At 33.5% G+C, this 17,677-nt stretch overlaps 2 protein-coding genes across 8 annotated transcripts; both read right to left on the bottom strand.

Moving 5' to 3' along the window:
- Positions 1 to 364: 364 nt before the first annotated feature.
- On the bottom strand, positions 365 to 9,559 carry LOC118044737 (uncharacterized). Of its 7 annotated transcripts, none has more exons than XM_073412869.1 (14): positions 9,485 to 9,559; positions 7,325 to 7,363; positions 6,996 to 7,149; positions 6,327 to 6,521; positions 6,043 to 6,090; positions 5,843 to 5,971; positions 4,467 to 4,591; positions 3,614 to 3,724; positions 3,311 to 3,419; positions 2,945 to 3,063; positions 2,415 to 2,568; positions 1,696 to 1,840; positions 1,411 to 1,491; positions 365 to 827 (listed from the first exon to the last, which is right to left on the bottom strand). In XM_073412869.1, exons 3-13 carry the CDS (start codon positions 7,071 to 7,073, stop codon positions 1,436 to 1,438), a joined length of 1,269 nt encoding a protein of 422 aa, XP_073268970.1. In that variant the 5' UTR covers positions 7,074 to 7,149; positions 7,325 to 7,363; positions 9,485 to 9,559; the 3' UTR covers positions 365 to 827; positions 1,411 to 1,435. The 7 variants fall into 7 exon arrangements, 5 of the variants coding, with proteins under 5 accessions (XP_073268970.1, XP_073268971.1, XP_034909076.1 ...); XM_073412870.1 differs by having other exon boundaries at positions 6,996 to 7,124; positions 9,485 to 9,501; XR_012171352.1 differs by lacking the exon at positions 9,485 to 9,559 and having other exon boundaries at positions 1,371 to 1,491; positions 6,996 to 7,124; positions 7,325 to 7,864.
- On the bottom strand, positions 9,256 to 14,646 carry LOC118044738 (26S proteasome non-ATPase regulatory subunit 6 homolog). Its single transcript, XM_035053186.2, has 8 exons — positions 14,394 to 14,646; positions 14,191 to 14,305; positions 10,902 to 10,992; positions 10,651 to 10,796; positions 10,327 to 10,546; positions 10,141 to 10,249; positions 9,759 to 9,927; positions 9,256 to 9,664 (listed from the first exon to the last, which is right to left on the bottom strand). Exons 1-8 carry the CDS (start codon positions 14,527 to 14,529, stop codon positions 9,490 to 9,492), a joined length of 1,161 nt encoding a protein of 386 aa, XP_034909077.1. The 5' UTR covers positions 14,530 to 14,646; the 3' UTR covers positions 9,256 to 9,489.
- Between the last annotated feature and the right edge of the window lie 3,031 nt (positions 14,647 to 17,677).

Here is a 17,677-nt window from a genome sequence, read left to right as displayed (position 1 = left end):
CAAAAGAATGCTCCTTTGTGCCGACCAGAGACTGGCAGTCGCAAAACTGTCCCCCGATGAACTGACAAGATTAGGTTAATCCTTTAACAGATACACCAACAAGAATTTAGGCGCCTCTGTTAAGTCACACGTGCACCTATGCTGACGCTAAAAATGAGCCAATCTATCTTCTGCACAACTATTGGCCTTTGGTAAGCATGCAGCTTCCAGTTTCTCGGGATTTTTTCTAAAATTAGCACAGTAGTTTTTTAATTTTGAAAGGATAACACTGATTTTTTTTTTTAACTCCAAATAATACACTTTTACATATGTTGTTAATAACAATATTTAAATTGATATCTCAACAAGATTTTAATTGGTATCATGGTTCATAATCACACAATCACACAGTTATATTTTTGTGTAGAGTTTATTTGATACAGTATCCTTTGCTTTCTCATACAAGTCCTCAGCTTTATCTATGTACCCGTGCACCATCTCCTGTATAAATCTTTCACCCAAAATTATAAGGAGGTGACATGTAATTGACCAAGTGGTATGCAATATTACTCACTAATGTATGAACTCGACAATAGCTGCTATTCATGGATTCTCTCTTCACTCACAATCTGTGTTTACATGTTTGGTAAGCCACTGTTTCCTTCCATCCCTTCACTGATTCTGTATTTTTGCTTAAAACCTTCACAATGGAGCAGGAATTTGAAATATGGTTTTTATCATGATGTGCCCTCAGTTGTTTATAAATTACAAGCTGAAGTCCGTGGCTCAATATCTTCCATGGAGGCAGATGACATGCAAGTTCCTAAACACCATCATTGACGATCCTTCTGCATTTGTCATCAAAATGCCAACATTGCATCAGTTTTCTGTCTTCCGTGATGGTGAGATACAGTCAACATTCCATAGCCATGACAGTCGTATGTACGTAAGATGGTCTAATTGTGCACTGCTAACATTATTATTTTTGTTTATGTTGCAGATCTTATTTTTCCGATATACATATACCAGAGGTGGGTTTATCCGGTGGACAAATCAAGTTTGAGTCTCAACCCAGTTTACACTGGTAGGTGGAATATCTTGCTGGCCAGTTTGACCATATATGATGTTTTGCCACTGGGTTTTGCACCTAAAAGATGTGCAATTTCTGGAAATAACTTTGCTGAAAGGATGTGCCATTCAGTAAAGAACAGATTTGAAATTAAGTTGTTATAAAATTTCTATGCATTGTACATGGTGGCAACAGGTGCCATATAAGGACTTGTGAATGACAACTGCAAATGAAAAATGGCATATGATGCTATTTGCTAAATATCAATCCCATTCTATATTGATCGATTGTAGTAACTAGTAAGTGAAACAGAAAACCTAACCATCCATAGTAAGTGAAATCAGATGGATGCAGATGCTTACTTCATGAATAGCTAAGTCACTCCCTTCAAAGTAATCTCCTGAAGAAACTTCGTCCGCGACGCTTGGTCTTGAGATCTGTATCTGAAATGATAAAATTTGAGAAAGTTTGGCATTGATACAGTTGCTGAAAGAAAGAGTACAGCACAACTCTGATGTTAATTTAAAAAGAGGTAAGAGTATGCTGTGGGAGAAACTTAAAGGGATCCATTCAAAATGCCATTTAAATCATGATTGTAAACGACCTCATACGGTGTTCACTCATTCAGCTAGGATTTAGAAAGCCACCTTTTAATCTGCCAGCAAGATACAGTGCTTGTTCAGCAATGGGTCTCCATTGTTCTGCACATGAGTAGTTGATACCAAGACCCACACTGAGACCTCTCAAAAGATGCACGGTGCGAAGAACAGAATATAGTTCCTCTGGGAAAGTCTACACATGCAAAACACAATAAAAAAAATCTTATAATGGATAAAAAGTAGCAAGATTGTCATCTATTTTCTCGATTCAGCTGCTCATTTCCCGAGCAAGATTATCAAACCCAATCCTTATCTAAGACATCCTGTAATGAAGCAGAATCACCAGTTCAAGTTAAATTCAGCTTGTTTACAGCCTAATTCCTTTCTTAGAAGGTCCAATAAAATACTGAACCACCCAAGGGGCCATGTGACTGGTTAACCAGTCCATACCACACCCAGCAAACTGTATTAACTACGGTTCCAAGTTCAATTGCACTTTTCAGTCATGTTCTTCAAGTTCGTGATGCTAATTAATAATCCTTTATGTTGTTCATTATTGGAACAAACAATGATAACAGCACCTGACATGTTATTCCTAAAAAAATATTGACAATCAAACAGAACAAAAGGCCTAAAGCAAAAACAAGGAAATGAAACTTGCAGTAGTTTTTTCTTCTGCGCTTCAGTGAAAAATCTTGGATTCCATCCAACTACCAATATGGTACCACATAGATTAATGGTTTCACCTTCTATTATATACTGCTTACCTCAACAGAGATCTTTTTAATGGAAGAATCCTCTGAGAAAGGTTGCAACATTGCTACTCCAGGTGGGAGTTTTGTGTCAAACATTGTTTGCGCCAACCTAAACAATTCCTGCATTTCATTCTCGCATTTGCTTAAGGTATCTATGCCAAGCTCCCTATAACAGGATAAACAACAAAATATGAATAAAATACCAATAGCAGTACTAGGATTTGTATGGTTTGAAACATTAAATATTAAAAAAGGCAATTGTTAAACTTTAACTGTATCCTAGATCATGTGAACCAAAATAATCACAAAATGAACCGCTAAACTGTATCCAACAATGGACACATGCAATATAGAAAACAACTAGGCAAGCATTACAATCATCAAATAAGATCTCCTGTTCATCATCAATCCATTAGAACCCATTACTAATCCACGCACCCATATGCACTCAGTTGCACATAAATTTTGACCTTAGTTTCTCCTCTTGTCTTGACAAACAATTGATAATAATTATTGAAATGAATGGTAATTACGAGCATTACCTATAGCTTTCTGCTGCTCTAATAGGGTCACCATCAGCAATAGCAAGTACCAAATTAGCATACCCAAGCCTCAACTTATCTGGGAGATCCTTCACCTGCCCATAGTCTAACAAGGCAACCTGACTTGAGGTGAAAAGGGGATACCGATAAGGTTAATAGTTGAACATTAAAACCACATAATTCAGTTTTTCTACATATAGTTTACATCTTGTTTAGATCCTTTCATAATCAACTTTCGGTAACTACTGGATGAGAACTACAAGTATCATCACAATCAGTCAAGAGCATATAGCTTAAAAGAACACACGCCAAAATCAAGAAATACAGAGCAGATCACAAAGAAATAAATGCTAGTAGCATACTTGCCTTAGAACCTTTACAGATCAATATATTTCCAGGATGAGGATCTGCGTGGAAGAAACCACTCTTCAGTATCATTTGTCCATATGCTAGTGTCAAACTTTTAAGTATGTTCCTGCACTTATAAAAATTTTAAAAGGTGGATTACGCTTTTGTCTAGTAAAATGAGAAATTTTGCACTGATATAATGATTTCAAGAAAGCTAAGTAATAATTTCAGGAGAGAAGCCCTTTGAAAAGAAAATTCCAGAAACAAATGAAAAAAATGGGCAAAAGGACTCCATACTCTCTAGGATGATCAAGGGCTTACTCCTTTGCTGCTGCTGCAATCTTACCACCAGGATTTATTCCTCTTTTGGCTATTTCATCACCAAGATTCAAAATTGGGATCCCATCCATGTACTCCATTACAAAGGCCCTCCTACATAAACAGAGAGGTATTGATCACCAAAAGGTTCCTGCCTGATATTACAAATGAATTGGAGCAAAAATGTAGAAACAAAGACCATAAAATAAGCACCCTATTGATTATGTGTTTAGGACAAAAGAAGAGGTACAACATATGAATGAAGACACCACAAATGATCAGGTAAAGTGCCGTAACTATATTCAATGGCCCATGCATAACCATCAAGATCATTATAATAGTAGTGTTGCTAATTGGGGTTAAAAAAATATCTATAGAAAAATTGTCAGCCAATCAGTAACAATGTGATCTCACTAATTTCTTATCATCAACATGAACCAGTCCAACAACTTATAGAAAAGGGGTATCTAACTTTGACACATGAGTCCATTCTCCCTGTTCATTGTGTTCAATCTATTCTCTTCTCCAGTCACAGCACGGAAGTTTTTCTATGTTCTTAGTCAGTATCTCCAGCCTATCAGGATTACGTTCAGTTTGGCATCTTTTGGCCTAAACAGCCACCAGTCCTATCTCTTAAATGGAAAAAAAAAAAAAATAATAAGCAGGGGGAAGTTCAGCAACTGCTACTTGAAGACCATCTAAATAGTTCACGTGTCCAAAATATGAACTGATCATAAAAATAGCCACAATAAAAAAAATAGAAAGAAGCATCTCACTGTTTTAATATTCTCTATGCAACCTGATATAGGCAACTAATGGAGCAAAGCATGTAATAAATGTGGAAGGACACACATACCTGCTGACCATATCCTTCAGAACTCTTGGCACTAAAACCGGACTTGTTTTCTTATTCTTATACAGAAATTGCCGGATTCTTTCCATAGCATTAGCCTCCCTTGTGAAGTCAAATTCATATCCAATCTGGAATAAAATAGATGAAACAAATTATTTAAGCGCTTCATATTTTCGGGTATAAATTCCATCAGCACAAAGTTTAAATTTTTTATAACAGTAGCATTCACAAATCTTGATATACAAAGTCAAACAAACAAATTAAGAAACAGCTTCTAACTTAAGAATATTAAGCAGAAAAAACCAATTGTCTATTGGTTAAAATGCAAACCCACAATTCAGGAATCAAAAAGGATAAATAATTTTATTCAAATTTTAGAAGTAATCTGATTGATTTTAAAGGTAAAATTATCTTGTCACTCAATCTTCAAAGCAAGAAAACATTTTGCAAATTCCTAATGACTGTAATTTTAGGCACTGGATAGGAAAAGGCCACCCTTGATTTTATGAGCAAGAAACATAAACATTTGTGCCCATCTTTCTGTTGATTATTTATAGAAAAGGATCCATCAGCTGCCAATGTTTCAAAGCAAGTGTCTGATGAGATATCTGATTTGATGTTATAGATAAAAATCATGTCAGTTTAGCTAGATTATGAATCATGGCAAAGTCTTATCTACACGCATGAATGAAATCCTGTCATAATGTTTGAATAAAATTGTTGATGCAAGGCTCACAAGAAAATTGAAAAACTAAATTACCTATATCTGTAAAATCAAGCTTCTCTGACCTTTTCCCAACCAGAAGTGGAAATAACCACGTCAAAATTAAAGGTAATTAAAGGTTTATCGGCATTAAAACCTTTCATATCATTTCAACAAGTTGTCAGGAACAGTGAAGATGATTTATCGACCAAGTTGAAGACTAAGATAGATAAAGAACGAGTATATTTTGATATGGGCTAGGATGACTTGGGATTTTTTGTTTTGGGGAACATAAATGGTAAACAATTAGTAAAAAGACACAAAATATGAATTTAAGAAACTAAATTTTTAGATGAAAGACAATATAAATTTAACAAACTACATGTCCATGGACATAATAGTCTAATATTAATTGCTCATAAAAATATTGCTTTGTGGTTGAACAAGAAACATTTCACTCTAATTTTGCTAGATACTTTCTCTATTATACAATACGTTTGATTGGAATGTTGGAGGTGATTAGCATTTTTCCTCGTGCTACTATTTCTAGTCTAGAATCTTAACTTCGGATCCAAAACTTTTTATTTAACCAACTGGAACAAGAAATAACCACAACACACAGAGGAAACAAGTACTACCATAACTACAAGGATAATAATACAAGAATAATGTGCACCTGTTTCTCCATTTCTTTTGTCACAGAGAACAGATCAAATTTGATATCTGTCTTTTGCATGTATAAAGCAAATGCCTGAAGGTTATGTATGTCTGTCATCATCAGATCCTGAACTCCAGGATGTTGGACCTATAATACAGTTGAAGTTAAGATTTTGCAGGCATTACAGAGCTTAGAAGATTGCATCCAAGAATTCATACCTTGACAACAACATCACTCTTATCACCTTTCAATCTCGCCCGATGAACCTAATTTGGTAGGGAAAACATGTCAGATACACATGATGCAGTAAACTGTCATCTGTTCTGAAGTAACCAGCTCTTCAACTTCAAAACCACAGACGATAATCGAAAGCAACTTATATTCCAATGTTTACCACCAGCAAATTTCAAGATTCCAGATAATTCCATTATGAATAAGACCATGTATAGCATGAAACATCTATCCTTCTTGCCAGGCAGATATTTTAAATTAAATGCATTACCTGTGCAATTGAGGCAGAACCAAGAGGTTCCACATCAAATCTTTCAAAAATGTCCTCAATGCTTCGACCTAACTCTTTCTCCAGCACAAGCTTAACAGCATCAAATGGAGTTGCTGGAGCTCTATCGTACAAAGTAACAAGCCTTCTCACCCATGCTGCTGGAGCCAGGTCAGGCTTCCCAATGATTTGGGCAACCTAATTTAAATCTAGTAAAATTAATTACAAAAAGTATATAGTAAAATGGAGCTCTCTCTCCAACCAAAACAGCATAAACATTATTACTAACCAATAATCAAAATCGACAGCAAAAGGCAAAAAAAAAAAAAAAAGGGGGGGGGGGGGGCAAAGACAAAGCTTACTAACAAGGAAAAGATGAAGAGGAACACAACGGATTGAAAAGATGAGGAATCAAACAGCTCCTAATACAATTTCTAAAGCAGAAAAACGAACACCCTTCAGACCCCTAGGCCAAAAATAACCAAAATCTTTAAACTAATAAAAAACAAGAAGAAACATGATGATTAGACAATTGAAAAGATAATTGCATAGAAAGAAAGCAAAAAGTTCAAAACTCAATGGAATTAGACTCCTTTCAGTACATAATTCAACTTCAAAAATCTCTCAAGATCAAAGAACCGTACACAGTAAACATATAAGAATGAAAATTACCTTGAGAAAGAACCCACCAAGATCAGAACACATAGCATAAATCTTTTCAGCAGCCAACTCATGTTGTCCTTCCCACATTGCCTCCTGCTTCTCCTCATCCTTCACCAAACTCACTCTGAGTTGAAACACCTACACAAAACCCATTAACCAAATCTTGTTAAACATGCAAATAAACACACTTATATCCACATGCATTAATACTCACGCATATCAAAACAAAGAAAAAAGAAAAGAAAAGATGCAAATTAACCCACTTATATCTACATGCATTAATATTCACGCGTATCTAAACAAAGAAACAAGAAAAGAAAAGATGAGAAAAGCCTTACCTTATAGCCAGTGTAGATATCAGCAGCACGAACCCAGAACTGAAAAGAACGTTGCCATGGTCTAAACTGAGTAGAGAGCTTTTCTTGGATGTCTTTAAAATCAAGAAGAGGAGGCATGGAGTAATAACAATGTCTTTCAAATGTATTGTTTGATTTTTTTTTTTCTGGGATAAGTAGTTACAGTTACAAAAGGTGGATGTGATACTAGGAATAATAAATACTATGCTGAACAGAGAATGCGTTTAAGGTTGTGGCTGAGGAGCCAAAGAGTGATGGTTTGGAATGGGAGGTGTTTGAAAAATGAGAGGAGGTGTCATTCCAAGGAAAGAGGAAGGAGATTTTTTTTATGTGTATATTACGCTTGGCTTGTATGACTTCGTGCAATGTGAATGGAAAAGAAAGCAAGAGCCAAGTGCCATTGTTTCTTTGTTTGAGTCACTTGGATAAGATTTCTCTTTTTCTCTTTTCCTTTTTACCCTTTTGTGGCTCTCTTTCCTTGTTTTTATTGAAAAATTCTATGATATTTTAAATATCACCATCTCCAATAAAAAATATTATATTAAAAAATTAAATTGATAAAATACTATTTTAAATAATATAAATATAATTTTTTTATCATATCTACTCTAATAAAAAAAACTATTTGAAAACTTAATTATATTGAAGCGAAAAAAACAAGTATTTTATTATTTTTTAACAAGTTTGTTGTTATTTTTTTTCCAGATAGTTATATTTAATTGGTTTATTTTTTTAGTGGTCATACTTTGTTGATTTTGACTTTTTTAAGACATATATAAAAATAGTATTTGTGGAAGAAAAAAAACATTTTACTATTTTGTTTAGCACTTTCTTTAAAACGTGTAAATTAAACATAAAAAAACTAAAATAATATTTTTTAATATTTAGCTTTTCATTTAGCATACCTGTCTAGATCTCCAATAACTTATAATTTGGTTACATAGTGATAAGAAAATAATTTTTCTGTTTTTTTTTTATTTTAAAAATATAAAAATTTATTCCAAAACTTTACTAAAGATATAATTTTCTATATATTTAACCGAATACGTTTATACTATCTTTGTATTTTATGTTATGAAATATTACAGAGAAGAGATAGACATAATAAAAAGAGAGAAAATTACATATTATTTTACCAAAATTAATAAGAATTTTTTCACATAATTTATTTTTTAAAAAATAAATAAATAAGTACAAGTAATTAAAGCTCAAACACAATAGAATTTCTCGTTTTTTATTTTAAATTAGATTATCTTTAAAAAGTTTGCTCACCTCACAAATTAGTTTGATCCAAATATCATCACACATCTAAAAGAGGGATATAAGCAAGAACAAAAGTAATATTTAGACGTAGATAATTTATTTATAAAGCTCTTAAGAAAAAAGAAATTGATCTAAATATTTTAGATATTGAAATTTGATTGAGGAATACTTTAATTACAATGCATTTTTTAACTAATAATAATAAAAAAAGCATTGTAGGGTTGCAGTCCTGTGGAATTGATCACTAGGTTATATGAGTGTTCCTACATGAATATTTTTCCCGACCTGGGCACTCGTCCTTTTGCAGGCAAAAGCAATAAGACGCTTCTTTCCACCCTCAAGTTTAGATTCATACGCCAAGCAAAGGGCTTGGACAATGACTTCTAATGCCATCTTCTTTAGAACACAAAGCATCCTAGTTAACTCGACTGTCTTCGTCAATGGCATCATGTTTCCACGACAATGGCCATCAACTTTCAACAACACAAATATAATGGCCTTGAAACTCGGTTCCGGAATATTTCGAGATAATCTCAACTGCTTAGCGATAACATAAATGTCAAACTAATAGGCCCAGTTGTGGTAATTTTTCACTGGTGTTCATTATCAAAGGAGGCAGCTCAGGCATGCACGGATTGATAACTCCCAACTGACAAAATAAGCACCAGAAAAGGAATTCAATTCAGAAACTAAAAACTAACACGCACGATCAGCACGCTCAGATTCTTAATAATACCCGGGCAAAGAAACAAATAAAGCGCCTTTCAACTAGTATCACATTGATCAAATGGGAAACATCCAGCATAAAATCCCTATGCCCCATCTTTCTTTGGGATTCTCGAATTTTAGAATCATTTCCGAATCACAACAAATGCCTACCTACTTCAAAGATCAATCACACGTGACAGCTTCTGGATCCGGTTTAATAGGAAGTCCCCTTGCTTGATAGTTGCTTGGTAGAGAGCGTTCTTTGCATCAGGGCGGTTGGTTTCAAGAACACCCGCAACCTTATCAATCTTGCAGTGAAGCTTCCCTGCTGCAATAAAACGTGAAAGTTCCCTGCAGGCACAGAATAGTTTGATTAAATGCAAACTTCCATGTAATATAACTCGAAAATTCTGGTGAGAAAGGAGCATGAAATTCAGCCACTCACAGATCAATGAACTCCACTGTCACCCCAAAAGCCTTGGCCATTGCTTCAATGGTAACACTCTTATAGGATTCCAAGAACTGGGAATAGACAACAGTTCTGACCTCCCTCATGTAATATCGGAAGTGTGGATGCAAATAGCGGTCCAGTTTAATTTGCTCGGTCAGGCCAGCTGAAAATAAAATCAAACAAAAATGAAAAAGATTAGCTCTATCACAAAGGGACACTCTTATTCTCATATGATGGATGTGTGTGTGTGTGGGGGGGGGAGCCTACATGATAGATGCAGTTATTTTCAGATGGAGTGACATGGTTCCAGAAACAATAAGTGTATATAATAGATTTATAAAAGCTGTGATGTGTATCATATCTCTACTTAACTTACCAAATGCTGAGAAAAATGATTTATATTGACAATCATACAGAGAGTTCAAAAACTCTGAAAGATGTGGGATTTTCCCGATCACCGTCAAGATCTCAGGAGCATCCACCACCTGCCAAATTCAATTAAAATTAGAAACGCTGGGGCATAATCAGCAGGAGAATTATACCAAATCATAACCTTAAATACCTTTTGCTTGAGGGAAACTCTATCCAGTGATATAATGCTTGTAAGGACAGTGTAAAATATGAAGGTGTCATATGGGAAAAGTTCATATGTAGTGAAGGTTGAAATAGAATCTAAAAATAAATCGGCTGCCTTCTTGAAATTTCTAGCGGACAAGCAAAACAAGCCTTCATAAACCTTTAAACGGTTCTTCCTTTCCCAATCACCTCCCTCTTCAAACAAGCTGTCATAAAGACATAAACACTTGTAATGAAAAAAACACAACTTCTATGATTTTGACAAGGCAGAATCAAAGAAAAAATGCAATTAAAGAATTCATGTCTTTACTTCTTTGCTTTGTCAATGCTCTTGGAAATGAGATCAAAATCCATGTAGAAAAAGCCAAGCTGTAAAGTATAGAACACCAAGTCCATCCTTTGCCCAACTGCAACTGTTTTGCCTTCTGTCACCTTGAGTTGTTCCAATGCTTTATCCTGGTTCAAAAGGGGATGGGTGTATGAGTAAGATATTCACCAAAAAGAAAATAAATGAAACAAAACAACTGTTACAAAAAAAAGTAGGAAGTCATTGTTAATCACCTTGTCACCAATCCGAATGTAGAACAAGGACTTAGCTAAATGAGCTTCTCGAACTTCACTTTCACCTAAGTTTTCTTCAGCATCAGCAATCCTATAAAACAACCAGAACTGAACCATATCAGAAGAGTAACCAAGCACTCTACAGTTTTTGAATCTGAATAGCATATGCATAAAGCAGAATACAGTGCTAGTAGTTCAGTATGACCATCTGAACCATGAGGGTGTCCCATCTTTGAGACTCTATAGCTTAGATTCTACAGAAAAGATCCCAATCCTTCTATGATAAGACCCATCAACAACACTTGAGCTGTTATTCATCTATTCACAATAATATCCTTGATCCATGAAAAAAAAAGGTGGAGAATCACGTTCACAAAAAGTCATTTGTTGAAAGGTAGTTGAGATCTTATTTTTATTATTAAAGAAGAAAATATGCATGAAGAGACTACGCTCATAATAATCATCGTGGCCACGAAAGAGAGTAAGACACTCAAACAATGCTTCTTCGTTGTAACATACACATCCTCAGAAGTACAATTTAATTAAAATTTCAAACAATCTATGATAGACACTAATTAAATTTATTGTCCCACATCTTAATCACACTATATTTACTTCTTGCAAATGCAAGCATGTGCAATCACCATAGAGGTAGACACATTTGGGTGATAAAACTTACTCCCATTTGAACAATCAAAAGTGCAAGTGTTGCTATCTCCATTTGGAGTTCCTAAGCCAAGAGTGGAATAGCATAAAAGAAAACTGTATCATTGACCTAAGAAAATATTTCAGAAATTTCCAGTATTTAGTGAACAGACAACAGATAGTAATGATTAAAGCAGTGGGAGGAGCAAGGGGAAGCCACCACAAGTCATTTCTGCCTTCATCTTCAGACTATGTTCAAATAATCACACCCCATTATTTTTCAAACACATTTATTACATTAGAAATATATTTTCCCATCATTTCCTCTTATCACAAACAGAAATATCCATGCACAATCACGCTAGTGATCCTCATAAAGCATCCCTCAATGGCTGCAGGATCTCTCAAATTAACCATTCCCTTGAAAGCATCTTTGAAATCTAAAAATCAAGTTTATTTTCACCCTTCTTTGGTTTCTAGACCAACTTACTTCAGCATAAAGACAAGCAAATTATGCACAACTAACTCAAGTGATTACTTCCTAAAAAGGTTCAAATCCAATTGAATTACACAAATATACATATTCAAATACACAAACAACCAACTAATCCCATTATATCATCAAGTTGCAATCATTTCTTCAGTTTCACAAAATAGATTTTCATCCCCCAGCAGAATTGCATACTATAGACTTCAAATCCTTTTAAGCTGCTGTATCCGCTCCTCACTTTCATAGACCCATCCATCATCAGTCACCAATCCATTTCAAACCATGCTTTTAAAAACAATATAATTACATCCCAAATGAACCCACCAAATTTAGACTCAATAACTCTTCTTAAGCTCACCAAGTTAAAAGTTACATTTATGTTCTCCTCAATTGTGAGTTCATGATTAATTAAGAACAAACTGTAGCAGGAGATAGATGTTGTATGAAACACAAATTATGCATACATAATATAAAGAGGGTTAATTACGAGAAACATACGAGAAACACATTACAATTTCTTAAATTATAAGTTCTCCCATATACATTTCTGCTCATATTCATCATCTTCATACAAGAACATGCTTCATTTTAACCTCCACACCCATTAACAGTCAAATTAGGGACTAAAATCTCAATTAGTTGGCACAAAAAGGAAAAATTAGATAAACAGTCAAGACAAAAAAACAACTTTAAGTGTTCATTCAATTGCTACGATGTATTTCTAATTAATAAAAAATTCCACCAATATCAAGCCCAGTCTAATGAGGTCAGAATTAAAGTTGAATTTGTGATCCCCAGGCTAGCATCTTAACCACGATATCTTCATTCCTTGCATATGCTAACAAGTATTATGCTGCCAAACCAGTTAGACAAAAGAGAGAGCATTTGTGTTTGAAAACTTGCTTCGGGTTTGATCAATTAAGAAAGCAGAGCATTAGTACATTATTTAGAAACCCCGGGCCAAGGGTGGAATAGAAGTAAGAAAACTCTTGCAAAACCAGCATATATCTGATTTGGCATTGTTTGGCTAAATCAATCTTCTAGGAGTAACCAATAGCCATGCCTCCCTCAAAATGATTTTTTAGATCCCAAAATCAAGACCGTTTAATTTTTATTTATTATTCTGCTTGATCATTTCATTCTTCTTTGTTTCTTTATTTATTTATTTATTTTTGCACGATCAGGCACATGCTAAGCATGTCTAAATCCAAGTCAAACTCTAAAAATAAAAGCCATACCTTCTTAACAGCTGAAGGGTCTCTCATAATCATGATATGGCTCCCTTTAAAGCATCTTCTAAATCTCAAAATCAAGTTTATTTCACTTTGTTGGGTATAAATCATTAGATCCCAAACTGAGATGTAAAGTGTAAATATTAGAATAAAACTATGAGAAGACTTTGAACCAACAAATCCCATCGAATCAACTAGTTCCAAATATCTACAAGAGGTTGTTTAACATCTAAAATTCTTATCCCACGCCCACCAGAACTCCTACACTAAATGCTCCAAGTCTTTTATGCCACCATTTTCACACACCTCTATCATAAGCCCAGTCATGACAAGCCAGCCAATCTACTCTAACCAACCTTTTAAAAAAACATTATTTCATCTCAAATACACCCAAAAACCTAAAACCAATTATTTTTCTTAGGTTAACAGCTTCCAGCAACATCACATACTCCTCAATTATGGATGTATCCTAAACCTACAATGCTAGCAGGTGATATAAGTAATTGCATAAGCCCCAAAAACTATATTACAAAAAAAAAATTGAAATTAAAACAAAGGAGCAGAATTATAGATCACTCATGTTAAAATTCAAATTTCCTTGTTTTCCTACACTCGTTTTTACTCATATTCAACAGCACCACACAAAAACATACCTCACCTCAATCTCCACATCAATAAACAACTCAGTTAAAGAATAATTTTAAATAATTAACACTAATTGATAAATAAACAATTGTTCAGCACTACCCAGTTACTTCTATCTAATAATGAGCTCCACTGGTTTTACCCTAATACAGATAATTAAAAAAGAGCAGAGTAAATTACTAAGTTTAAGATTCAAAATTATAATTTAGTAAAACTATTTAACAAACAGGTCCAACTTAAAAACAAAAAAATAAATTAAAAAAGGCTCAAAACTCACTTCTCATCGAGATTTTTAAGCTCGTCTTCATTCTTAGCTCGCATCGAATCCAAAAGACCCTGATCTTTCTCTAGCAATGACTCCGCCACTAGGGTTTCATACAAAGGAACCATATCTACACAGAAAAAAACAAGAAATTAAACGATTTAGGTTAGATTTAAGACAGTAATTGATCTCTGAGTCGCAACTCGGCAAGTAATTACCGTCAGATTTGATAGCGGTCAAAACCTCCTCTTTCAAGCGGACCTTCTCGATATCTTGGACGTCATGGTGAGTCAGGAGGAACAGCTCGTGAGCGAGGACGAGATGCGGTTGCTGAGTCCCCTCTTGGTTTTCCATTGTGAATTGTATCGGTGGAGATTCGGCGAGTTGGGTTTCTTGAGATTTTTTTCGAAAGGGTAGAGGGGTTTGCTTGAGCAAGGAGTAAGAGTGTAGAGAGTGATACAATTGAGAATTTTGGTCTAATTCTTATAAAAGGGTGGGATTTGATTCAGTGCTCCGTGGATTATCTTGTTATCATGGTCCTGATGGAGAAACGTTGACTTAGACCAATGCTCTTTGTTAATATTTTTTAGATTAACGTGAATGTCCGGGTCAGTTTGCACATATCTTGACTAATCTTACGGGCCCTGAAATTAATGATTATATAAACTTCTAGTGACCTTGAGATTTGTGAGACTCGAATTAATAACCTTTAAAGAACAAATTTAAAATCTAATAAGTTAAACTATATCTTTTAATATTAATATTTTTAGTTTTACTAGTTATATATTTCATACATATGATATGTTATGAGCAGTATTGTATTTCAATTTAATTTATAACACAAGAAAAGAAGAAGTTGGCTTTATAAATATTTTAAGGTAGGGAAAATTATCCTTTAGATTAGTTAAAATTACATTTATTTACCAAATTTAAAAAATTACAATTTACATCTTTTAATTAATATAATATAAAATGTTAAATAAAAAGACCAAATTAGACTTATGTATAATATACATAAACTCAAACAAATAATAGATATATATTTTCTCTCTTCAAATATTATTTTCTTTATCTTTTATGACTATACGAGCCAAATTAAAATTAAAATCCACCATTTTTAATCAATTTTCTCTTTTCGCATTGTTGGAATCTCTTTCTTTTCTTGAAAAGCAATTAGTTATGCTTTTTTCTTCTAAATTCTTGAAGAAACCCCAAATTGTGAAGCTTATGAAAAACTATAATTTTTATGATGTATTGGTGGAAAGACTAGTGAAGATGAGATGAAAATGATTATGATGTATTGGTGGATGATCCAAGGTTGTTTTTGGCAATTAGAGGCCATTTTTGTGGTGGTTTCTTGGTTTTTAGGGTTTTTTTATTTTTGAATGAGCATAACCATTAAGAAACATATAGATGTTTATATATCTATTATAATAACAATTAAGAATTGTGATTGTATTATGTCATTATTATTTTAAATAATAATGTTTATTAAAACTGTAATTGTAACCAGCAGTTGTGTTAAACTATGTTATATATGTCATTCCTCTAAAATTTTATACTGATATTTTTCAAAAAAAACTTCCTTGATTCTCCCTTTCATTTCGAGTTTCCGAAAGCTTTAGCTCTGAAAACCCTCCTTCAAAGAATCACAGGTTCTGCTCCGAGAGGTGATATAGCAATCAACAGATTGGCACGTTGTCTGGCTACTTGTTTCACATCATGATCACTCGCGTTGTCTTTTTTAAGGTTGTATTCTAGATTGTAGGGACATTTATAAAGGTATTAATAATTACTAGCTAAGGTACTGAAAAAGCGTAGAAGAAAATGTGTCTGGCATTGTGGACTTGTTTTCAGATATCGTGAAATTTCTAATTAATAATTAAAAAGATGATGCATATATTTAATAAAAATATATTAAAAAATAATTATAAAAAGAGCTAGTATCGCTACTTAAACACCGAAGCAAAAAATTGTTCTTTATTTTTATTTTTATTATTATTATTGTTATTGTTATTGTTATTGTTATGCTATTGCTATTATAATTACACCAAATCAATACTTTCATAATAATAATAATAATAATAATAATAATAATTATTATTATTATTATTATTATTATTATTTATCATTTAATATTAGATTTGTTGAGGATTAAATTTTATTATTTTTTCATGTATGATGTTTTCAGTCTAATGATCTAAATTATAGGTTTAAAGAGTTGATATGACCTGCCAGTCTCTTTTGTTTTTTGTCTTATTTTTTTTTAATTTTATTATTCAACATTGTTTTTATATAAAAGCTTTGTGAATTTTTTAAATTTCTTTTCTATTGAGTTAACTCAATTTCATAACTTGGACCATGAATTTTGCAAGTTAGCACGAGTTGACTCGGTCTTTATTATCCAATTTATATATTTATCATGCTATTTTAGATTGACTTGATCCTGATTTTGTTTTTTTTTTTTTTTTATCTAATTACATAACTTTAAGGTTTTTTTTTCCATGTTGTCGTAGTCTGTTTTTTTAATTAATCTTTTATTATTTTTATCAATTATTTTGTATTATCTAATTAAAATAAAACTAACCTATTAATATAATTCGAGTCATTTATTTTTTTTTTATTTAAAACACGCATTAAGTGCTAAACCTGGGAACCTTGAGAAAATGGTTGCTCCTTCCACATATTTTTCTTCCCAAATCACACTAATTGCTATTTTCCTAAATCACACTAATTGATTTAGGGCTGCGTGAAGACTCTAAACAATCAATCAATCCTACACCCATACTGTTGTTTACCAAAAGACGGGGCAAGATCTCAGGAAACAGTTCCCTGATGCTGTCATTACTTATCTTGACTACTGGAATGCTTACCCCATGGTTATGAAGAATCCGAACAAGTACGGATTCAAAGAGCCATTCATGGCATGCTGCGGATCAGGATCTTGAGGGGCAGGAAACAGCACGAGTGAATTGTTCCTGATCTAACAAGCTTCAGTAATGGTGTTTATGGTCAATGAGATCTAGCTATATGGTTGAGTACTTGAGTTAGCAGTTCAAAACATACATGTAGAAGTCACCAAATATACTGTGTGAGAGATTCTTTCTTCAGTCTTTGACATTTCTTTTCATAATTTAAGACATATTTGAACTCGAGGAGGATGCCTTGCTTGGATTTTGGAGCCTCCTATGAACGTACTCTAATGATATTGCAGCTTTAGTCTTCGAATCATACAAGCATTCTTTGAGTATCACATGATGGGTTGATAATGCTTCAGTGAATTGGATTTCTTCTTGCCTGACTACATTATCATATCCTTGTAAAAGCAAACCCATACATCAGGGCACTTGAATCTCATAACAGAGCTGAGTGCTAAAACTTAAATTTCAAATTTAAGTAACTGCTCAAGATAATATGCTGACAAGATTTCAATTTCTTGCAACATGCTTGTTTACACGAAAAATGATTCTCTCACAACTTTTTGCAAACATGAAGTTTCCTG

This window comes from Populus alba, chromosome 12 (genome assembly GCF_005239225.2).
Source record: "Populus alba chromosome 12, ASM523922v2, whole genome shotgun sequence".
NCBI classification, from domain to species: Eukaryota; Viridiplantae; Streptophyta; class Magnoliopsida; order Malpighiales; family Salicaceae; genus Populus; species Populus alba.
The sequence above is the reverse complement of the archived record's forward strand: the minus strand, read 5'-3'. Positions and strand labels throughout refer to the sequence as shown.

Coding starts and splice junctions, on each gene's coding strand:
- LOC118044738 (XM_035053186.2), bottom strand. CDS start 14,529: ATGGAAAACCAAGAGGGGACTCAGCAACCGCATCTCGTCCTCGCTCAC. Junction 10,250..10,326: donor GAGTTTCCCTCAAGCAAAAG/GTATTTAAGGTT, acceptor TGAATTTGGCAG/GTGGTGGATGCTCCTGAGAT. Junction 9,665..9,758: donor ACAGTGGAGTTCATTGATCT/GTGAGTGGCTGA, acceptor CTGTGCCTGCAG/GGAACTTTCACGTTTTATTG.
- LOC118044737 (XM_035053183.2), bottom strand. CDS start 7,441: ATGCCTCCTCTTCTTGATTTTAAAGACATCCAAGAAAAGCTCTCTACT. Junction 5,972..6,042: donor AGAGTGATGTTGTTGTCAAG/GTATGAATTCTT, acceptor ACTGTATTATAG/GTCCAACATCCTGGAGTTCA. Junction 3,725..4,466: donor CTGAAGGATATGGTCAGCAG/GTATGTGTGTCC, acceptor CTGTTTATGTAG/GAGGGCCTTTGTAATGGAGT.